At 45.2% G+C, this 24,622-nt stretch overlaps 1 protein-coding gene across 1 annotated transcript in view; it reads right to left on the bottom strand.

The window, feature by feature from the left end:
• The window catches only part of REX1BD (required for excision 1-B domain containing), a gene marked incomplete at its 5' end in the record, with an annotated part of 78,965 nt that extends 57,280 nt beyond the window's left edge, over nucleotides 1-21,685 (bottom strand). The window contains 3 exons of the mRNA XM_082246983.1: nucleotides 11,048-11,130; nucleotides 13,536-13,587; nucleotides 21,633-21,685. Of these exons, the coding sequence (XP_082103109.1) occupies nucleotides 11,048-11,130; nucleotides 13,536-13,587; nucleotides 21,633-21,685 (188 nt within the window). The remainder of the gene's footprint in view (nucleotides 1-11,047; nucleotides 11,131-13,535; nucleotides 13,588-21,632) is intronic.
• Between the last annotated feature and the right edge of the window lie 2,937 nt (nucleotides 21,686-24,622).

The following is a 24,622-nucleotide window of genomic DNA, read 5'->3' as shown; positions in this document are numbered from 1 at the left end:
AATGTACGCACATACTGGGGTCAGTGTAGACAAAAGTCAGTTTGCCTGCCAGACTGTTTTTAGAGTGTGGGAGGAGACTTGGGTACATAGAGGAAACACATACATTAGGTAGTTTGAAAAAAGGGCCTATAGTTGAACACAGTTTAGTTAAGATACAGAGTAGTGTTCCTGTACCAATATTTCACTCTGAACGAATTAAGCCGAGTTTTTCTTTTAGCGTTAGGCTAGGTCGCTATGGATCATGGATTTAACGGTTCAGAAATCTATAAGGGCTTTATGGGCATTGTTTTTAGTTATGGAATGTTGGACTGACCGTCTTGTTAACACACCTGCCTTGACGTCGACCACAAGCATATTGGAGAAAGGAGACAAACGCTTTTGACAGCAGACACCGTCTATAAAGATCAGCACCTGAACTGTTAGTGCAAGTTCCATCTTTTCTGGTGGTCAAGTACCTTAACCGCTTGCCGACCGCCCACAGTATATTTACTGAGGTAGTCAGCCCCTCACAGGCAAAGCGAAGTAGGACTACGTCGCTAGCCTGTGAGGCTCTAGGGGGCGAGCGCGCGCCGCCGGAGGCGCGCTCCCACCCCCACTCGCTCCTGCACATCCCCGCGCGTGTGACCGGCGGACCCGATGTCCGCCGGTCATTCGCGATCATCTTGGGCAGAGGGAGAAAGGCAGGCGGCTGATGTAAACAAAGCCGCCTGTCATTCTCCCCTGTGTAAGAGCAGAGATCATACGGTCCTGCTATGTAGGATCGTATGTCTCTGTTGTTACACCACTAGCCACGCCCCTTTACAGTTAGAAGCACGCCCCTATGGACACACTTAACCCCTGCATCACCAATAAAGTGAACCCCTTCCTTGCCAGTGTCATTTTTACAGTAACAGTGCATATGTATAGCACTGATTACTGTAGTAATGTCACTGGTACCCCCAAAAGTGTCAAAAATGTCAGTCAAGGGTCCGATCTGTCCGCCGCAATGTCGCAGTCCCGCAAAAAAAAAAACCGCAGATCGCCGCCATTACTAGTTAAAAAAAAAAAACACCAAAAATGACAGAAATCTTTCCCTTAGTAAACGCAAAAACATTTGCGCAAACCAATTAAAATATTGTTTTTTTTTACCAAACATATGTAGCAGAAAACAAATTTTAAAAAATTTTGATTTTTACATTTTTTGGGGGGGGGGGGGGGGTTTCATATAAAAAATGTGAAAAATAATCCTAATTAATTCCTAATTAATATAGTGGCTCACTAATGCATTCAAGGCCTCTAAATCCTACCATATACCAAAGGAATGTTATTGTTAACTGGTAAAGTCCTTGAGGGGTCATATTGTTCACAAGTCTAAAGACCACTACCCAAACAGCTAAGAGTTTAGTCTCACCCAGAATGATCATGAGGCAAGTGCCTGGTCCTGATTACCTGTGCCATGTTGTGTAACAGCAAATGGGACTCCATGGCAGGAAACAAGCATCTTTAGTTAAGTATTCACATTATATTTTCTTTAAAGTTATCTGTATCTGTCATTATCTTTATTAAATGTAATATTTGTAAGTATTTGTTTGATCTCTCTTTGCGCATATCAAACACAAACTCAAAACGTGACAAAACACAGACATGACATACTTACCTGCTCTGTGCAGTGGTTGTTCACAGAGCAGCCCTGATTTTCCGTTTCCTGGGTCTCCCTCCAGTGCTCCTGGCTCCTCCCCCTTAAACAGTGCCCCCAATAGCAAGCCGCATGCTATGGGGCACTGATACGTTGCTTGCTTCGGAGCCCTGCCCCATGCATCCATAGGACACACAGAGCCGTGGCTCGGCCCCACCCTCTCCTCATTGGCTCACTGACTGTAATTGACAGCAGTGGAAGCCAATGGCCCCTGATGCTGTCTCAGGCAATGAGGAGAGGGAGTCCCAGGACAGCTGAGGCTCTTGTGCACATCGCTGGACTGGAAATGAGGGGGGAGCTGCACACTAAAGCTTTTTACCTTCATGCATAGAATACATGAAGGAAAAAAAAAACTTTCAGCCTTCACAACCACTTTAAAACCATTTTGTTTTTCTGTTGCATTATTGCTTCTTTTCTTCGGCACCATTTTTTTTTTTTTGTAAATACTTTATGTGCACAGTTTTGCTTGTTTTCTTATTAAACAATATTTTAAAATTGTTAATGTTATCTCAAACGCAAGGCAGAACTTAAAGAATTCCTGTCTTTATTAAAGTAATAATTGTTATAGCATACATTCTAAACGTTGATATGTATGATAAAATATCTGGTTGCAGTGTAACAGGTTAATTGGGTAGAAAACCAAACCCAGTGTCAATCGCTCTCAGTCTACTGGTCCCATGAGCTGGAAAATCTTTGTGCAAGGCGAGGCTGAGAGTGTCATTGTCACTTACTGGTGACAGCATCCTGTGAGGTTGACCAGATGTTTGACACGTTTGTGAAAGTGGCTGGGGTCTGACACTGCGTTCTTCACAATGCACTTGGGAGCTTAAAACATGCATGCATCATACATTCTAGGAGTAAAACTGGGGGAGTTAATGATAGAAAAGGATCTGGATGTTTTGTTAGATCATAGACTTAATAACAGAACACAATGCCAAGCTTTTTATAAAGTGAAATACCATTTGGTATCAAAAGTGGTATAGACTTCAGAGAGAGAAAGAGTGAGACATTATCTTGCCCCTGTGCCAAGCATTAGTAAGACCTCATCTGAAATATGCAGTTCAGATTTTGGCACCTGTTCAGAAAAAGGATGTTGGAACTGGAAAAAAGTGTGGAGAAGGCGCCTAAATTTATCAAAAGCATGGAGAACCCTTAGCTCTAAGGACAAATTAAAATAAGTTCACTTTTCATAAAATGTTAAACCCATATTCGGGGTGTAACATGTAACATGTTATGAATGCACCGGCCCCAGCACCTCCCCGATCCCCGCTGTGCCAGCTAGCGGGGGGGGGGGGGGTTCTTCTCCGCCCGTTAGCTGTCAAAAATATTTAAAAAAACGTGGCCGTGAGTGTTTCCGCCCACGGGCTGGGTCACTTATTCACAGTGCTCTTTGAGGCTGTCCGCTTGTAGCTTTCAATGAACTACCACGGCGCTGTGAAGAAGCAGATACACTGACAGATCTGCAGGAGACCTGCATGGCATCTGCGAAATGCTGATCACTGGTGCAATGCTTTACCTGCAAAAAATGTGCATTTATTTTTTCTAGAAAAGGTTAACTTATCCTTTAACTGAGCTGAATTTATTCTCCCTTGAGATGAGGCATTTAACGAGAGATATGACCTCCATGTATAAAACAGGCAGCAAGGAGGTGACATATCACCAAAATCGTCAAACCTCATCTGCCACAGATCTTTTTTCAGAGCGGCAGTAATGATAGCTGCATGTCTGGATAAGCCCTTAGAGCCCTTCAGCCCCTCTTCCTCCCTTTAGTTAATTTAGCTCTCCTAGATCCCTTTAGTTTTATGCAGACCTCAGAGTCAAGGACAGAGATTTTTCCTTCCAGTAACATCACCAACGCAGGGAAACACTTTTTTCTAGGGACACCACCAACAAAGGAACATTCTAGTCACACCACTGATGCAGACAAAACTTTTGCTTTCAGCAACATCACAGACACAGGGGCATTTGTTTATTTGCCAATTATCACCCCATATTTGTGTACCAATTTTAAATTCTTCAGTATGCTGCTGTGTACAACAACTAGGGTGACCACATTTCCAAACAGCCATTCAGGGATATTTTTGCCAAGGACCTGGGGAGCATAGTGGGGAATGAAGTCTGGGAGTTGACGGCCAATTCAGCGGCGGGGGTGATTTGTTGGGTGAATGGCTGGTGTTAGCACTTAAATCATCCCAACACCATGCTTGATATAGTGCTAGAATGATCAAATCACATTATTTCTATTACTACATTGTAATATATAATGAAATAGTTCTACTCACGATAATGCAGAATCAGTGGGAACCCTGAGCTTGTCACTTGCCACCAGATGCAGCGTGCCACCGTCACCTGCCACCAGATGCAGCTTGCCACTTGCCATCAATGCCTGTCAATTGCCACCATGGCGTGTCACCTGCCACCGCTGCCTGCCGCCAGATGCAACATGTCAAATGCCACTGTCGCCTGCCACCAGATGCAGCTTGTCAGTTGTCATCGTCGCCTGCTGCCAGATGCAGTGTGTCACTTGCCACCTTCGCCTGCCACCAGATGCAGTTTGCCACTTGCCACCCACATCCTACCACTAGATGCAGCATGTCACTTGCCACCCACATCCTACCACTAGATGCAGCATGTCACTTGCCACCCACAGCCTGCCACTTGCCACCCGCAGCCTGCCACCAGTCCAACACACCGGAGCCCAGAACCTCAGAGATGGCCATGTAACGCCCCAACCCGACCCTCGGAGAAGGGCCTAATCCACTCCTCCATGTGTGTGTGTGGGAGGGGGGAATTGGGGATGAGGGAATTGGAAGGGCCCAGTTTGCCATCTTTACCAAGGACACAAGATGACCTTGTCCTAGCACAGAGTGTACCTCCAGAGTGTCCAAGGCAATCCGAGACATGTGGTCACACTAACCACAACTACTAGCACTATTCCAGCACATGCTACAGACATTACATACATTTTGTGCTGCTGTTAGCCCTAATCCACTCCTCCATGTGGGAAGGGGATTGGGGAGTTGGAAGGGCCAAGTTTGCCATCTTTCCCCCAGGACACTAGATGACCTTGTCCCAGCACAGAGTGTACCTCCAGAGTGTATGCATTGATATAAACACATATACTGTATATATATATATATATACACACACACACACAGTAACGAAGTTTGCAGTCTATGCGTGCTATTAAGCTATAGGTACCAGAAAGAACAATCTTGCAGTAAGCAACTGAAATTAAAATCAGGAGTTCTTTAGTTCTGTTATTCTTTACAAAAGTGGAAAAAAAGAAGTTTAAATAGGCGTAACAAGAAGTAAAGCATTATGTTAGATTGTTGATGAACACCAGATGAGGTGCACACTGAAAAAATGAAACAACGTGTATTTGATTTCAAAGAAAGACGCATAAATGTATCCAAGTTATAATCAAATTGTATACACTATTCCAGACACACTCATGTCAGGAGAAGTGCAATGCTAATGATCTCTGCATGACCAAATTTCAATAGGTAACATTTCTTTACAGATAACACCAGGAAAATGAAAGTTGGCACAAACATTGCAGACATTAAACAGATATAGGAGGCAAAACCAAAAATCACAAAATACTTTATTCTTCTCATGTTTGCTTTCATGGTTGTAATTAGGCAACTGCAGAAAGTTTCTCCTAAATTTGACAGTGCTCTAAGCACAAGGCATACAAAACGCATGTATTTTTTTTCTACATTTTATTATACTGTAGATATTTATAAGCATTTTCACACTATAAAACAGGAGGCAACCTCCACACTCTGTGGTAAAACTACAAATCCCACGATGCCTCTGCCTTTGGCTGTATTTTCATGTGACTCACAGAGTCTTGCAATGCCTGACATCAGAGGCATGGCTTCAAAGTGGTTGTAAAGGCTGTTTTTTTCCCCTTAAAATACTAAACATGTTATACCTACTTGCTCTGTGAAATTCTATTGAACAGAGCGCCCCTGAACCTGTTCTGGGGTCTCCTCCTGGTGCTGCCTGCTCCTTCTCTTCTGTGTCTGCCCCATAACAAGCCTCCCAAGGCTATGTGTTCCTAGACACAAACAGTGAGGCTCAGCCCAGCCCAGCCCAGTCCCCACCCATTTCCAGGAGCCAATGGCTGCCTTTACTCTCAGTGAAGCTTGTGAGAAAAGAGTAGAGAGAATAACTGAAGCTGGGTACAGCGTTGGATTGTTACAGGAGTCAGGTAAGTGTTTAACCACTTTACCACCGGAGGTTTTTGCTGTCTTACATCCAGGTTACTTTTTGCAATTCGGCGCTGTGCGACTTTAAGTGACAATTGCGGTGTCGTGCAACGCCGTACCTAAACGAATATTTAAGTACTTTTTTCCCCACAAACAGAGCTTTCTTTTGGTGGTATTTGATCACCTGTGCGATTTTTACTTTTTGCGCTATAAACAAAAAAAAGAGCGTTTATTTTGAAAAAATAACAATATTTCTAACATTTTTTTTATATGAAATTCCCCCAAAAAAATTTAAAAATCTAATTTTTTTTTAAATTTTTGGCCGATTTGTTTTCTGCTACCTATGTTTGGTGAAAAAAATCACAATAAGCGTATTTTGATTGGTTTGCGCAAAAGTTATTGCGTTTACTAAGGGAAAGATTTTTGTCATTTTTGGTGGGTTTTTTTTTTAACGAGTAATGGCGGCGATCTGCGATTTTTTTTTGCGGGACTGCAACATTGCGGCTGACAGATCGGACCCTTGACTGACATTTTTGGGGGTACCAGTGACATTACTACAGTAATCAGTGCTATACATATGCACTGTTACTGTAAAAATGACACTGGCAGGGAAGGGGTTGATTTTATTGGAGAGGGAGGGGTTAATGTATGCCTGGTGCTTACTGACGTGTGTGGGCGGAGGTGACTGAGTGAGTTAGGGACAGATCGGATGTTCAGCTATGCTGAACACTGCGATCTGTCACTCCCTGTCACTTAGGAGATCCGCCGACTCTGTTTACACAGGCGGGCGGATCTCCAAACTAGATTCCCCGACGATCGGGGAAGAGCAGCGGCGATCGCCGCTGCTCCTCCCCTGGCCCGACTCCCGCTGTGACTGAAAACAGCGGGAGCGCGCCTCTGAAATGGAAGGAGTATCAGACCACTGCAAATCTACGAAGATCTGGCCGTCCCTCTAAACTTTCAGCTCATACAACGAAAAGACTGATCAGAGATGCAGCCAAGAGGCCCATGATCACTCTGGATGAACTGCAGAGATCTACAGCTGAGGTAGGAGACTCTGTCCATAGGACAACAATCAGTCGTATACTGCACAAATCTGGCAAGAAGAAAGCCATTTCTTAAAGATATCCTTAAAAAGTGTCATTTAAAGTTTGCCACAAGCCACCTGGGAGACACACAAAACATGTGGAAGAAGGTGCTCTGGTCAGATGAAACCAAAATCGAACGTTTTGGCAACAATGCAAAACGTTATTTTTGGCGTAAAAGCAACACAGCTCATCACCCTGAACACACCATTCCCACTGTCAAACATGGTGGTGGCAGCATCATGGTTTGGGCCTGCTTTTCTTCAGCAGGGACAGGGAAGATGGTAAAAATTGATGGGAAGATGGATGGAGCCAAATACAGGACCATTCTGGAAGAAAACCTGATGGAGTCTGCAAAAGACCTGAGACTGGGACGGAGATGTGTCTTCCAATAAGACAATGATCCAAAACATAAAGCAAAATCTACAATGGAATGGTTCACAAATAAACATATCCAGGTGTTAGAATGGCCAAGTCAAAGTCCAGACCTGAATCCAATCGAGAATCTGTGGAAAGAACTGAAAACTGCTGTTCACAAACGCTCTCCATCCAACCTCACAGAGCTCGAGCTGTTTGGCAAGGAGGAATGGGCATACATTTCAGTCTCTCGATGTGCAAAACTGATAGAGACATACCCCAAGCGACTTACAGCTGTAATAGCAGCAAAAAGTGGTGCTACAAAGTATAACTTAAGGGGGCTGAATAATTTTGCACGCCCAATTTTTCAGTTTTTTATTTGTTAAAAAAGTTTGAAATATCCAAAAAATTTCGTTCCACTTCATGATTGTGTCCCACTTGTTGTTGTTTCTTCACAAAAAAATTACAGTTTTATATCTTTATGTTTGAAGCCTGAAATGTGGCAAAAGGTCGCAAAGTTCAAGGGGGCCAAATACTTTTGCAAGGCACTGTATATAGGTAATGGTTTTGAAGTTGTTTTCCGGGGTTATGGCTGAAGCTATCAGCCATAACCCCAATATTTTTTTTTTCCAGCCGGGCATTCATTCTCATAAAAGTGATCCGAGAGGCTGATTAGCCACTGAATCGTTTTTAGAAGCAGTGGGATGGGTTGTCTCCCCCATCCCTGCGGCTCGCTGTTGTTTCTCGAGTTTATAGTTCTTACCAGTGAGCCGGGGGAATGATCTGATGGTTAACATGGCTGGTCACAGAGGCGAGGAGAAACCAAATCATCTCTGATCACCTCTATGATCTACGAGGACTGGAGCGACATTACTTCCACTCTAGGGCAGAAGTAAACAATTTTTTTTTAAAAGCATCAGATCAAATAGATTTTTTTTTTTTGATCTTTTGCTTTCAAAGGACCCCAGATCTCTCTATAAAGAGGCCCTGGTATTTCAAAAACCCTGAGCAAACACCGTATAACATCAAAAAATTGCAATGATCACCATTTTATTCTCTAGGGTCTCTCCTAAAAAATATTATATATATATATATATATATATATATATATATAATGTTTGGGGGTTCGGAGTAATTTTCTAGCAAAAAAAATATTATTTGTACATGTCTTTATAGACCTTGCTTTGTGCACTGGTCCAAATCATTTGGTGGAAGGGGGATTATGGTGTGGGGTTGTCTTTCAGGGGTTAGGCTTGGCCCCTTAGTTCCAGTGAACGGAACTCTTAAGGCGTCAGCATACCAAGACATTTTGGACAATTTCATTCTCCCAACTTTGTGGGAACAGTTTGGGGTTTGCACAAAGCAAGGTCCATAAAGACATGGATGAGTGAGTTTGGGGTGGAGGAACTTGACTGGCCACAGAGTCCTGGTCTCAACCCGACAGAAAACTTTGGAATGAATTAAAGCACAGACTACAGGCCTTCTCGTCCAACATCAGTGCCTGACCTCACAAATGCGCTTCTGGAACAATGGTCAAATATTCCTATAGACACACCCCTAAACCTTGTGGACAGCTTTCCCAGAAGAGTTTAAGCTGTTTTTCTCCTCAATATTGAACCCTACGGACTAAGACTGGGATACCATTAAAGCTCATGTGCGTGTAAAGGCAGGCGTCCCAATACGTTTGGTAATATAGGGTATGCGTATGTATGTATATACACATTTTTGTAAATATTATATTTTTTCATGTGACAATACTGAAGAAATTACACTTTGCTACAATGTAAAGTAGTGAGTGTACAGCTTGTAGAACAGTGTACATTTGCTGTCCCCTGAAAATAACTCAAGTTACTCAACACACAGCCATTAATGTCTAAACCGCTGGCAACAAGAGTGAGTACACCCCAAAGTGACAATGTCCAAATTGGGCCCCAAAGTGTCAATATTTTGTGTGGCCACCGTTATTTTCTAGCACTGCCTTAACCCTCTTGGGCATGGAGTTCACCAGAGCTTCACAGGTTGTCACTGGAGTCCTCTTCCACTTCTCCATGATGACATCACAGTGCTGGTGGATGTTAGAGACCTTGCACTCCTCCTTCTCCCATTTAAGGATGCCCCACAGATGCTCAATAGGGTTTAGGTCTGGAGACATGCTTGGCCAGTCCATCACCTTTACCCTCAACTTCTTTAGCAAGGCAGTGGTCATCTTGGAGGTGTGTTTGGGGTCGTTATGTTGGAATACTGCCCTGTGGCCCAGGGAGGGGATTATGCTCTGCTTCAGTATGTCACAGTACATGTTGGCATTCATGGTTCCCTCAATGAACCGTAGCTCCCCAGTGTCGGCAGCACTCATACAGCCCCAAACCATGACACTCCCACCACCATGCTTGACTGTAAGTAAGACACACTTGTCTTTGTACTCCTCACCTGGTTGCCCCGACACAAGCTTGACACCATCTGAACCAAATAAGTTTATCTTGGTCTCATCAGACCACAGGACATGGTTCCAGTAATCCATGTCCTTAGTCTGCTTGTCTTCAGCAAACTGTTTGTGTGCTTTCTTGTACATCATCTTTAGAAGAGACTTCCTTCTGGGACAACAGCCATGCAGACCAATTTGACGCAGTGTGCGGCGTATGGTCTGAGCACTGACAGGCTGACCCCCCCACCATTTCAACCCCTGCAGCAATGCTGGCAGCACTCATACGTCTATTTCCCAAAGAAAACCTCTGGATATGACACTGAGCATGTGCACTCAACTTCTTTGGTGGACCATGGCGAGGCCTGTTCTGAGTGGAACCTGTCCTGTTAAACCGCTGTATGGTCTTGGTCACCGTGCTGCAGCTCAGTTTCAGGGTCTTGGCAATCATCCTATAGCATAGGCCATCTTAATGTAGAGCAACAATTCTTTTTTTCACATCCTCAGAGTTCTTTGCCATGAGGTGCCATGTTGAACTTGCAGAGATCAGTGTGAGAGAGTGAGATCGATAACACCAAATTTAACACACCTGCTCCCCATTCACACCTGAGACCTTGTAACACTAACAAGTCACATGATACTGGGGAGGGAAAATGGCTAATTGGGTCCAATTTGGCACTGTCACATAGGGGTGTACTCACTTTTTGTTGCCAGCGGTTTAGACATTAATGGCTGTGTGTTGAGTTATTTTGCGGGGACAGCAAATTTATAAGTTATACAAGCTGTACACTCACTACTTTACATAGTAGCAAAGTGTAATTTCCTCCGTGTTGCCACATGAAAAGATATAATAAAATATTTACAAAAATGTAATGGATGTGCTTACTTTTGTGAGATTCTGTATGTTATAAATATATAGATATAGATAGAACGTGCTGCACTTTATTTGTACATTTGCATTAATCATTCCTAAACTGACCTCTGTGAAACAAAGTGAATTGCTCTTTCCTATAATATATCACAAAGAGTAAATTTGCAATATAAAGCAATGGAGCAACAGGTATCAAGTATAATAACATCAGCAGCAGAAAATTTCCAGCATGGCATACATTATCTGCTGCAACCTATGCAATAGTTCCGTTGCCTAAAAGAAAAGCAATCTAAACTGAGCAAACAATAAATGAAATTTCACACAAAAAAAAAGAAACATCAGTCCTTTGGTGATTTTTTTGACAAGCAGATTTCAGTCAGCTTAAGCATCAAAATCAATGTATTGAACAATTAAGGTACTCACTCATCAAAAAGATGGTATGTCTCCACACGTTCAGCTTGTAATTCATAGAACCTTTTTAAGAGGAGCTTAAAATCATTGTCCGTCTACAAGAAAAAGCAACAAAGAATAAGTTAAATAATTTGCATGCAATCTACCTTTAGGGATTACTAGATCACTGCATGCAGGTAGGAGTTTACAGATAAATCATCTAATGCTCACTATATACATGGTACAATATTAAAGCGGAGTTCCACTGGCTTTTGTGTTTATTAACCACTTGCCTACTGGGCACTTATACCCCCTTCCTATCCAGGCCAATTTTCAGCTTTCAGTGCTCTCATGCTTTCAATGACAATTGCGCGGTCATGCTACACTGTACCCATATGAAATTTTTATCATTTTTTTCACACAAATAGAGCTTTCTTTTGGTGGTATTTAATCACCTCTGGCTTTTTTATTTCTTACAAAACAAAAGAAAAAAGACAGAAAATTTTGAAAAAAAAAATTTTCTCTTATTTTCTGTGAGTAAATTTTGAAAATAAATAAAAATGTTCTCCTTCACTGATGTGCGCTGATGAGGCGGCACTGATGGGCACTGATAGGCTGCACTGATGGGCACTGATAAGGTGGCACTTATGGGCACTGATAAGGTGGCACTTATGGGCACTGATGAGGTGGCACTGATGAGGAGGTACTAATATGCCGCACTGATGAGCACTGATAGGCGGCACTGATGCACACTGATAGGCGGCACTGATGAGCACCGATAGGTGGCACTGCTGGGCACTGAGAGGTGGCACTGCTGGGCACTGAGAGGCGGCACTGATGGGCACTGAGAGACGGCACTGATGGGCACTGAGAGGCGGCACTGACGGGTGGCACTGATCAGCACTGATGGGGAGCACCATCAGTGCCCACACTCAGTGCCCATAGTGCTGCTAGCAGTGCCCATCAGTGCCTAGACTGAGCAGGCACTGATGGGCACTGACTGGCAGCACTATGGGCACTGGCTGTGGGCAATGATGGGGGGCACTGATGGCGGGCACTGTGGGCAGTTGTGGCATTTTATCCCCTCTTCTGTAATCAGGGCACTGGTGATCAGTGCCCTGATTACATTCCTGTGTGTCCCCTTACCGCTGTTCGGGCTCTCCTCTTCCTCACACTGCAGTCTACGTGTGAGGAAGAGAGCTGGCGATGAGAGATGATCTCATATGTTTACATATGAGATCATCTCTCATTGCACATCCCGATCACGTGGTAAATGGCCGCTGTGATTGGCCATTTACCACGATCTGTGATTGGCTGTGTCCAAGGGACACGGCCAACACAGATTTTCCCCGATGCGCGCTCGCGGGAGCGCGCGGGGAGCCTGTTTCTGGGAGGCTGTATAAAGACGGCCTCCCGAAAAATCGAGTCCGCGCTGCAGCCGTACTTCGGCTATAGCGCGGACCGGAAGTGGTTAAAAGTCAGCATCTACAAAAAGTGTAATTGCTGACTTTTAATAAACACACTGTCCCACGGTCCAGCGATGCGGCAAGGTGGAGCCTCCCTCTTCTCCCAGCGGCGCCGGCATGTATTTTTTTATAATCAATGAAAAATTCCCTAATGTATTCAACATTAGTGTCTGCTAAATCACTTATTCCTAACTGGAAGTCATAGGACATACCTTCACTTACTGAATTGTTAAATAATCTAGCACATATAATACAACCAGAAAAAATATATGCCCTACAACAAAGACCTTTTTAATAACTTTTAATAGCTTTGGTCCTTCACACTACAATTCATATACCTGTGAATTCTTATGGCATGGCTATATAAACACCATTACCAAACTGTAATAATTATATACTCAATCATGCTGTTATCATTTAACTTACATTACTCTTTTCAAGGAATATCAACATGTGTCTTCATATGTTTATGTGCAAACATTACACATCATTTAGAATATGTATATATGGAAAACTATCCACGTTCCAACTCATTTTCTTTATACTATATTGTACATAAAACAATTATAATAAAAAGATAAAAAAAATAAAAATAAAAGCAATCTTGTAGCCTATCTTTTGTTCAGGATTCCCCTTTGCAAGATGATCCTACCAGCTGATCTGTTGACTTCCTTTTTCAGGGTTTCATGTTCTTGTTACTACAATTAAATTATTTCTGCTTTGTAACCTTGTGCTACAACTGTAACTGCTTGGACAACTACATTGTGTGAGAGCTGCAGGGATGTCAAACCTGTGGCCCTCCAGCTGTTGCAGAACTACAAGTCCCATCATGCCTCTGCTTTTGGGAGTCATGCTTGTAACTGTTAGCCCTGGAATGCCTCATAGGGCTTGTAGATCTGCAACAGCTGGAGGGGCGCCAGTTTAACACCTGTGGCTTAGAGAGTGGCCATTAACTCCACTTTTCTGCAAGAAGCCATGCATTAAATGCTTACCAAGAGCTACCTCCTAAAATCCTCCCAGCACACCTGTGCCTAACCACCCATCACCACACCCACTTGTGTTTGCTTCTGGAAGATGAAATTCTGATTTTTGCTACATTCATTCTTACTGAGAAAAGAGGGTAAAAATTAGGTGAATTACATCATTTTATTTAGTTACTGTGAGTTGACAAATAAACAGGAGCCTACAGATGTACTTTAGATTGCTGACCTACTCTGGAAAAATTTAAATAGATACTCAAAAAATTTGCATAGCTGAATAGAGAATTTATTGAAAATTAACAAGTGTTTTCATTTTGGAATTAAAGCAGGCCATAGATTCATTTCGGAACAGCGGAGATTCAAACCATGTATGGGCAGGCTGAATGTACCCAAGTTAATCGATTAACTTGGGTACAACCAGCCTGCCAGATTTTACAGCCTGCAGTAATCACAGTGTTCTCCCATCGGGGATGGTTTCCTCCACCCCCGCCCATGGTTGCAGGAAAGAAATTTGCTCCGTCTATGGCTGGCCTTAAAGAGGAGTTCCACCCGTTTTGGTGTTCATTAAAAGTCAGCAGCTACAAAAAGTGTAGCTGCTGACTTTTAGAAAAAAAACACACACTCACCTGTCCCACGATTCAGCGATGCAGCCGGCAGGAGCCTCAGATCTCTCCCTCTTCTCTAGTGTGGGCACCCAGCTGTGACAGCTTGCCGCTGCACAGCCACGCTGTGCGTCCTCTCTGGACGGCAATCTTCTGGGACTTGAGACGTGTCCCAGAAGATTGCATGGAGGGAGAGTGAGAGGAGGAGAACTTCCACTCTGGTCGCCTAGGCGGCGAAAGCAGAATTGGGAGCAGGTACCTGTCAAATCTAGGTACCTGCTCCTCCTCACCCCCCCCCCCCCCCGAAAAAAAATGGCAAGCCAAATTTGGCATGTCAGGGGTCAGGAGTGCTTAAAGCAGAAGTTCCACTTTAAGTGAGATAGTATAAGTATTAGGCTATTTGTATAACTGACATAGACAAGTATAAGAAGGACAAGGTAATAATGAAAGTAAAAGGGATGACTAGAATGGAAGGCTACTAGTCTGTTAACAAGGGAATAGATAGAATAACTAAACCAATCCTTAAACAGGTCCCCCCAGTGACAAAATGCACTGGGCTAAACTAGTCAGGCAAGGCCAGAAATTGAAGTAAAACACTGTTTTATCTGCGGCAAAGCCAGGGAAATAGTTTTACTGTGAGGATATCTATAGTGCTTTTAGGCACTCTGAAAACTGGATTTTTGACTTACTGTAACATCCTTTTCTCTTAAGCTCATTGACAGACGTAGGATACACTTCTTGATATCTGTAGGGTATTGCTGCCCCCTACAGGAGTAGGACACTAGGCAGAAAAAAAGTTCTGGCTACACCTATGGGCAGTCCCAGGGGGTATACCCTCTCTCTCCCTGCTATAGGATATCAGTTTTGTAACAAAGAAGTGTCAGAGAAATCATACCAACCCAACTCAAACAGAGGGGCGGGTACTGCGTCTGTCAATGAGCTTAAGAGAAAAGGATTTTACGGTAAGTCAAAAATCCAGTTTTCTCTGTCGCTCATTGACAGACGCAGTATTCACTTCTTGATATCCGTAGGGACGTCCCAAAGCAGTGCCATAAATGAGGGGTGGGATAGCAGAAGAAAACATTCCATGAGGCCAAAAACAGAGCCAACCAGAAAGAACGGAGGACTCATTGAAACAAGAAGATGAGACCCACCTGAAAAAACAGAACCCCCGAGGTAGACCAAGGGTCCCCTCAAACAGCAGCCAGCAAAACCTTGCGGCCAAAAGAGGCATCCGCCGATGCCAGCACATTAACCTTATAAAACTTTGTAAAGGTAAGAACAGACAACCAGGTAGCCGCCTTGCACAACTGAAGCACCGACGCCTGATGGCGGAAAGCCCAGGAAGCACTAAGTGCCCGAGTAGAGTGCCCCTTAACAGGGAACGGAGGAACCTGATCTCTAATAGAATAAGCCTGCACCACTGTCTGCCTGATCCACCTGGAGATAGTCGCGGCAGACGCAGGCAACCCTTTTCTAGGGCCATCCGTGATCACAAAAAGGAAATCTGACTTACGAAAGGAGTCAGTAGTAGCCAAGTACACTCTGATTGCCCGAACCACATCCAAGGTGTGCAGCGCAAATTCCCGAGGATGACTGGGCTTAGGACACAGGGAAGGCAACACAATATCCTCATTCAAGTGAAAACCGGAAACCACTTTAGGAAGGAAGGACGGATCCGGACGCAGAACCACTTTATCCCTATGAACCACCAGATAGGGGGAACGACAGGACAACGCAGCAGGGGGAACGACAGGACAACGCAGCCAGTTCCGACACCCTGCACGCAGAAGTAATGGCCAACAAAAAGGCAGCCTTCTGGAAAAAGCTAAGCAGGGGAATCTCCCTAGTATTTTCAAAAGGAGGTTTCTGGAGAACCGACAGCACCAAATTAAGGTCCCAGGGCGGTAAGGGCGAGCGCACCGGAGGAACCCGGTGCCGCACCCCCTGGATGAAATTCCGCACCAGGGAATAAGTGGCCAGTGGCCTCTGGAAGAAAATCGCCAAGGCCGAAACCTGACCCTTGATAGTGCTCAAGGCCAGCTTCTGCTCAACCCCCCGTTGAAGGAAGGCCAAGACCCGAGCCACCGAGTAAGAGCGTGGAGGAACCCCAAGGGACTCACACCACGCTATACAAGACTTGCATGTATGATGATAGATCTTTCTAGAAGTCGCTTTCCTCGCTTTAAGCAGAGTAGGAACAACCGAAGCAGACAATCCCCTGTCCTTCAGCACCTGGCTCTCAACAGCCAAGCCGTCAAAGCCAGCAACCGTAAAGCAGGATAGAAGATAGGCCCCTGAGACAGCAGATCCTCCCTGAGAGGGAGCCTCCAAGGAGCGTCTACGACCAGCCTGACGGTGTACCAGGCCCGACAAGGCCAGTCCGGAGCCACAAGAATGACCTGGAATTCCTTCCACCTCTATCCTGCGAAGTAGTCTTGGCAGCAACTTAAGAGGAGGAAAGGCATACAGCAGCTGATACTGCCCCCCCGGGGCCACCAGCGCATCTGTGGCGTCCGCCAGAGGATCTCGGGAACGGGCTATAAAACCTCTGCACCTTCCTGTTAAGCCGAGACGCCAATAGATCCACATCCGGGTTGCCCCAACAAAGGAACAACTGACGAAACACCTCTGGATGAAGAGACCATTCCCCTTGATCCAAGGTCTGACGGCTGAGAAAATCCACCTGCCAATTTTCAACGCCTGGAATGTGAACAGCAGAGAGAGCCGGAACAAAACGTTCCGCCCAACCAAGGATGCCGGCCACTTCCACGGCCGCCAGGACACTCTTGGTGCCCCCCTGGTGATTGACATAAGCTCCGGCCGTGGCATTGTCCCACTGAATCCGCACCGGACAGGCAAAGTCTGATTGCTCTCAGTTCCAATACATTTAATCGGCAACCTGGATTCTTCCAGGGACCAAAGTCCGGGTTTCTGCTTACCAGTGAGATCTTTGATAATATCATCCAAGGTAGCACCAAACAGGCGATCCCCCTGAAAAGGGAGATCAGTCAAGGCTTTTTTAGAAGCCTGATCTGCTGACCAGCACTTCAACCATAGCATGCGCCGGAGGACCACCCCCGATCGCGACAAACGTCCCAGCAGTGGAGCAGTATATAGTGCGGCGTTTCTTAAGGAGGGACTCTTCAAACGGGTAGCGCCTAGCAATCTGCCTAGGCATTCCAGGGGGGCATTTTGGACGATCCCACTCTTTCTTAATGATATTGTCAAAGCATGCAGGAAAAGGAACAACCTTTGTCACCCTGGAGGGCTTGCGAGTGCCAAAGGCAACCTGCGTATCAGTCGCAGCCACGGCTGCATCCTCCAGCTTCAGGGTCTCCCGGACAGACACAATCAGCGCGTCCACCAGCGCCTTGTCTTGCGCGACAGCGGAGGCAGAAAGGTCATCCTCACTATCAGAGGAGACGGGGCGCGGGACAGGAGCCCCAGAGGGGAGACCTGCGTCAGTAGCGACTGGCTCAGATTCAGAATCTGAGGCATCAGGCGAGATAGGGGTAGGTGGAGGTCGTTTTTTAGACCCCCGCCCCTGAAAGGCCACCTCCACCCCGGACACAAAGGACTCCAGGACAGCCGAAAGTGCATCAATGGTTACCTGGGAACCGGAAGGCCCTGCCGCCACCTCAAGGGGATCAGGTGGGGACACATGTGCAGCAGGATCCATGGTACACCAGAGGAACCCGTCAGCAAACTTTGACAAAACTGAAAAAAAAATTTTTTTTTTTCATAGAAATGTCTCCCAGCACTACAGCGCCCAGGCAGCGTGCCTAAAGACCCCCACAGAGAGAAAGAAAGAGACCCCCAAAGGCTCACTACCCACTAGGAAAATGCACCAGAAGTCCCAGATGCCTGCTCAGCGGCGCTGTCTTCACCAAAAGAAAGGCCTGTAGAGCGATGTTCCCGGGTCTAGGGAGGGGCTCCATCCCCTCACACGCCTCCAGGAACTCCCACTGAAGCCCAGCTCTGAGTAAAAAAACGAGCTGGGTGTACCAAGATGGCCACCGCTCTGTACAACACGAGGAGGCTACAAGAAAATGGGGGCCGTGCGCGGCAGGAAAGGGGGGTCTCCGGGGGCCCCCCTCCAAACTGACTGACAATCAACCGGCAGGTAGGCCCTGGGGAGCCAGGAGGGAACCCCCCCACCCCGCACAACGGACGTCCGTACCGTCGGGACCCCCCACCCCCTTAGCAGCCTGCATGAGCAGCCAGCCACCTCACACATTGCGACAGAAACCCCCCCCCCCCCCGAGGGAGGAGGGGGGAAGAGGGGCACCACAGGTGGAGGGGTGCACAGAGGAACAGAGGGGAACCCAGAGAAATGGGGGTCCAACCGTCCCAGGGAGGGGCCCGCGTCCACCTCAGAGCCTGACATGAGGAAAGGGGGGGGAACATTTACTCACCATACAGGAACATGGCGGGCGCCACTCCTGACAAAACCCCTCGCCGCCGCAATGGGGGGGGGCGTTGGCCAAAAGGAATGCTGCGACTCGGTCGCAGACCGGTCGTATGCGACCAGGCGGGACGTTTAACCCGCGGGCCAGTCCCCGTCCAGTGGGACTATGTCGTGGCCGGCCCAGAGCGGAGCTAGGGCCTACACGCACTCATAGGGTGGCTGGGGTGACCACTGGATCTCAACATCCAGCCCGCCGCCCAGATCTGGCATAATTGCTTGTAGATCTCACAGGAACAATCCGGAGAAAAAAGCTAGCTAAAAAAAAGGAATTATTTAAAAAAGCTTGCCAGGACCAGAGATCCCAGCAAGGAAGTTAGGTCCTTACTCCTGACTAGGCAGAAAAAAAACTGACATCCTATAGCAGGGAGAGAGAAGGTATACCCCCTGGGACTGCCCATAGGTATAGCCAGAACTTTTTTTCTGCCTAGTGTCCGACTCCTGTAGGGGGCAGCAATACCCTACGGATATTAACCACTTTACCTCTGCTCACAGTAATATTACTGCGGCAGAGTGGCTCGTTATCGTCTGACGACGTAGTACTACGTCGTCAGACACTCCCCCTTCTGGGCGGCGCTTGCGCGCCGCCGGAGGCTCGCTCCCGCTGTTTTCATTCACAGCGGGAGTCGGGCCAGGGGAGGAGCAGCGGCGATCGCCGCTGCTCTTACCCGATCGTCGGGGATCGAGTATGGAGATCCGCCCGCTGTGTGTAAACACAGCGGGCGGATCTCCATAGTGACAGGGAATGACAGATCGGAGTGTTCAGCATAGCTGGACATCCGATCTGTCCATGACTCACTCAGTCACCTCCCCCCCTACACGTCAGTAAGCACCAGGCATACATTAACCCCTCCCTCTCCAATAAAATTAACCCCTTCCCTGCCAGTGTCATTTTTACAGTAACAGTGCATATATATAGCACTGATTACTGCAGTAATGTCACTGGTACCCCCAAAAGTGTCAAAAATGTCAGTCAAGGGTCCGATCTGTCCGCCGCAATGTCACAGTCCCGCAAAAAAAATTGCAGATCGCCGCCATTACGCGTTAAAAAAAAAAACACCAAAAATGACAGAAATCTTTCCCTTTGTTAGTAAACGCAATAACTTTTGCGCAAACCAATCAAAATAAGCTTATTGCGATTTTTTTTACCAAACATAGGTAGCAGAAAACAAATTGGCCAAAAATTTTTTAAAAAAAATGGTTTTTACATCTTTTTTGGGGGGAATTTCATATAAAAAAATGTTAAAAATATTGTTATTTTTTCAAAATAAACGCTCTTTTTTTGTTTATAGCGCAAAAAGTAAAAATCGCACAGGTGATAAAATACCACTAAAAGAAAGCTCTGTTTGTGGGGAAAAAAGGACGTAAATTTAGATTGGGTACGGCGTCGCACGACCGCGCAATTGTCAGTTGAAGTCGCACAGCGCCGAATCGCAAAAAGTGGCCTGGACGGAAGACAGCAAAATCCTCCGGTGGTAAAGTGGTTAAGAAGTGAATCACTATGATTTATGCATGATTATGATGTTATTTTTAGGAGAATATTTTTTACTGATATTGTCAGTGTGCTTCTGTTTCCCCTCCCCCAGCTCTCTGAGCTCCTTATGCAGCTGAAAACAGAGGCCATGTGATCTCGCATAAAAAGGAAAAAAAATATTTATCATGTTTTCGTTATATATATATATATATATATATATATATACTGTACATATACACATACACAAACACACAATTGTTTTGCATTTCATTTCTATTTTAAACTGAATGGGTTGTTTTACAAGGTAAGGTTTTATATATACTTTAATCTATATATGCACTTTACTGATTTATGCACTGGGGTTTGTAATGTAAGGGGGAAAAAAAAAAAAAACCTGTCCAGAGTCTTCATAGATGAACTCTAAGCAATTGGTTTCCTAAATTTACAAAAGGCATCACCAGTTTAAATAATTATTGTTCCCAGCACAGAGCAGAGTATCATTGATATTTCTGCTATATTTTGGAAAATGTAAATAGGAAGAGTCAAAGATTGCCCATTTGGCAACTGCAGAATAAATGTGAAAAGCAAATGTACTTTCTGCAATGTTTTACAATGTCGAAAGGAGTAAAAATACTTTAGCAGCACTGCATGATAAATGTGCAATAATAACCCTTTGAAGCAAGGGTTGGATTAGGTGATGAAGTGGTCAGTATGACTTGGCCTTTGAGACCTATTTTTTACATATATCAGTAGTAGAGCTATGTACTATGTTAGTCATCGTTAATACACAAAGTTTGGAGTTTAGGTGAATATAACGTTTTAAAGCAAAATCAGCAGCTTCTAATAAACAAGAGTTACATAAAAAAAATAGCCAAAGTGTAATTCAGGCAGCTAAAGTGCATAACTGATCAATAGGTTTCTGTGAATGCACTGGTGGTCTGGACACTAGTAGGGAGCACAGTATTCAATATATCCAGAATAGGATATAGCCAAACACCTAGCACAAGTAATGTGGTCTCAAGTCTCTAAACTCTGAATTCCTTATACAGTATAAGCATTAACAGCGTGTGCCGAGGCTCATAGAAGGAAGAATAAAGGGAGCTTAGAATTGCTACCTGCTGCTTAATGCTAGACCTAAAGCTATAGCCAGATCACCCTATTCCTCCACTCCCCCCAGGATTCAGTGTTTCCCATCTGGAAGGATGCTGCCTGCCCATCAGTCTGCTGACCATCTAGTATGGATCCATGTGCCAAGCCAATACCGCCAGCTGGCCTCAACTGATGGACATCTACAAAGTGAGCCTTCTAACCTCTTTTCATGTACTGGATTGTGCTCTCTGACTCAACTCTGGACTTATGCCTTTGATGTTCCATATTGCCGCCCAATATTTCTGATCATTGACTTTTGCTATGCCCAAAATTGCTGCCCTGTCATTGTTGCCCTGTGTTGCGGTGTCTTGCTGTTTGTTCCTTTTTGTGCCTTGATCGTCCCTGTGACCTTGGACCCTAGTTTTTGCTATACCATATTGTGTCCTGTCTCTTGCAATGCCCTGGATGGCTTCTCATGGGCCTCTGGACTATCCTATGTTGTATATTCCTACCCTGTAACCATTGCTGCTTATTCTTACTGTGCCCGGACTGCTGTACTAGCACCCTTTGCTGTTTCCTTACTGGGCTCCATGATCCTACTTTTGTCCCTCCTTGTGCCCTAGATTGCTACCTTTGGACCTACCTCGTCGCTGCACGCTTTTTTCATTCCTATGATCCAGCAAAGTCTCCCTAGATGTATCATTGTTATCCTGCCCCACTTTTGTGTACTGAAATACCCCAAAAAACACCCTGCACTTTGAGTCCCACGTGATTCATCTCTTTCAGAGTGTTTGGAGAACTTTTAGGTTGTCACCACTACAAATGAACAAGCAACAAAGACACCTTTGAACAGCACCATTGCCTGGGAAGAGTTTAGTATTAAATGCACTAGCAGATTTACATGGACTTGACCAACAAATTAAAGCCAAACACCAGCTAATTCTTTTTAACCTCTTCTCACCGGCCGTATGCATACATGCGGCCTCTTGGCAGGTCGGCTTTAAGGCAGAGAACAACACTTATGAGGTTTCAATGTTTGTGTGGGCTCCCTGCACGCACCCGGCACAGTAACCAGCAAGTATAAAAAAGCTCCCGATGCATTACTTGCGACTAGGAGTTTCTGATCATGTGACGGCTGTGACTGCCAACACAGCGGTCACATGACCAGAATGCTCGCCTCCACCTCCTGGCATTTAGAACTTCTTAAAGGCCTGGGAGGCAGGGTGGGAAGGGGTTAAACAGTGTTTTTTATTTCCTTCTCTTTTTTAGGATCAAGGTTTTACATACAAAGATAAGGGATGACCATTGTAAGCACCCTGTCAATAGTAAATGGTTTGTCTCATTCCTCTAACTGCCCCTTTGGCTTGCAGAGCCTGATCTTGACAGTTTATTTCCACACTTCCTATTTTAACTCATGAAATAAAGTTACATTTAACTCATCATGATTCTAAATAATTTTTACTCTCCATTCCACTATCTTCCTTGCCAATAGGCATGCAGTACTTTCCACGCTCAATGCACATCATGGTGGTGTTGTGAGTAAAAAAAAAAAAAAATCCCAACTATGTTCAGTCACTAAGCAGCATGTCCACACTAACAGTGAGTAATTCTAGCTTTTCCTGTGGATTTAAGTGATTAAAGCAGAACTTTAATCCCAAAGGGGGAGGTTCCACTTGTTTGCATCCTACATCCCCCCCCCCCGCCCCTTCCACTGGCACATTTGCTACCTTTTGGGGGGAGCGGGTACCTGGTTTTGACAGCGTGGCGATTTGAGCCGTAAGCTCGCCCCCTCTTCTTCCCCTGCAGCTTTCTGAGACACATCATGGATCCCAGAAAACTACAAGACCATTCACAAGGCGCAGAGCAGCTTGCGCATGCACAGTAGGAAATCTGCTGTGAAGTCACAAGGCTTCACTTCCTGGTTTCTATACTTGAGATGCTGGCACCTGCTCCCGAAGCCAATTGAAGAATCGTCTCGAGCGAGGACACCACTGGATTCCTATACAGGTGAGTGTCCTTATATTAAAAGTCAACAGCTAAAGTTTTTGTAGGTGCCGACTTTACATTTTTTGGGGGGAGCTTGGAGCTCCTCTTTAGGAGCGCGATCTTCCAGAGCCCAAAGGGAAAGATTCCTGTGCATCAGGTCACCAACAAGTGAAAATGGTAAAAGTGATTCCTTTCATTTTAATCCCTCCTGGTTTGTCTCCTCCATATAAACTGATACATTCTGCTACAGGGTTTGTGCTGTGAAAAACAAAAGACTTGCTGGCTGGCTGGCTGGTTAGATGAAAATAGAATAAAAAAAAGCCTAAAAAAGGAAACTAATACAGCCATCACATCTAAGAATTGGTATATAATAAAATGTCTGCTATTGGGTTTAATACTGCTTTAAGATGAAAAAAACAAAAGTTTTTAAGAATCTACACTTTTAAAATAAAACAATGCAAAATAAAATATTGTAAAGTAAAACATGCAATTCTTGTGTCCACTACTGAAAAGTATCGTGTGGCATGGGCGATGCGGGACCTTTTTCAGGGGGGCATCATTTTAAGGTCACCCATGCTCCGCCCCTTTTTGACAATGTCATAAAGGCAACGTCAGTCACCGCGCGAACTGCAACTCACGAGTATTTATATTTAAAGGGGAAAGGGCAGATTTTATTTTTAAAGCGTTTTTTAACCTAAAAAAAATGAAAAAATATTGATCCTGTTCCCTTAAAGCACGTTATACAGCACTGTGCTTGTGCTGTGTAAATTGGCCCCTTCTGTCACCTAAAATACCTGGCTGATCCTGCCTGGCTATGTCCTCCTCTCTGTAAACTGACCACGGTATACCATGGCTGCTGAGCCCTGACACCGTGGTCAGTCTACATGACTGTCATTTGCATCCCTCCTTTGTCCTCTATCTCCCCCCCCCCTGCCTGTCTGCTCCTGTGTGAGTGCCCGCATCCTCCCCTCCTGCTGCTGTAGTTTCAAATCCTGTCTACAGTCTGTTTAATAATCCTGTGTGCCCCTCGTATGTGTTTTTATAAAAATAAGCCGTTCTTTATCAGTTTTCAGAGTGCCGATCGCCGTTCACATGACCCGCCGCCTCTCTCCTCCTCCGGACTGACGTCTGCGGGGAATCCTCATCCCCGCCCTCTGCAGGTAGCTGTCAGACAGGGAGAGGAGAGAGCCAGTGGGTCACATGAGCGTCAATCGGCGCTCTGAAAACTGGTAAAGAACGGCTTATTTTTTAAAAAAACAGACACAGGGGCACGAGCACATAGGATTATTAAACAGACCAGACAGGATGGTAAAAGTGGCTTCACAAACACTTTAAAGGGGAAATTGAGATTCCAGAGGGAGCACTTGCCCCCCCCCCCCCCTTTGTGGACACCCATTCCGTGTGGCTTAGTTAAGAGCATTGGAGGTTGATGTCATCGGATAATAACTTTCATCATCCCTAAAACTTCATTGGGGGGATGTAGAACTTCCACATAACTAAAAGGGAAAAAAAATAAATAAAGTTAATATGATTATATAGAAAT

Source organism: Pelophylax lessonae (genome assembly GCF_965119305.1).
Source record: "Pelophylax lessonae genome assembly, chromosome: 1".
Taxonomy (NCBI): domain Eukaryota; kingdom Metazoa; phylum Chordata; class Amphibia; order Anura; family Ranidae; genus Pelophylax; species Pelophylax lessonae.
The sequence above is the reverse complement of the archived record's forward strand: the minus strand, read 5'-3'. Positions and strand labels throughout refer to the sequence as shown.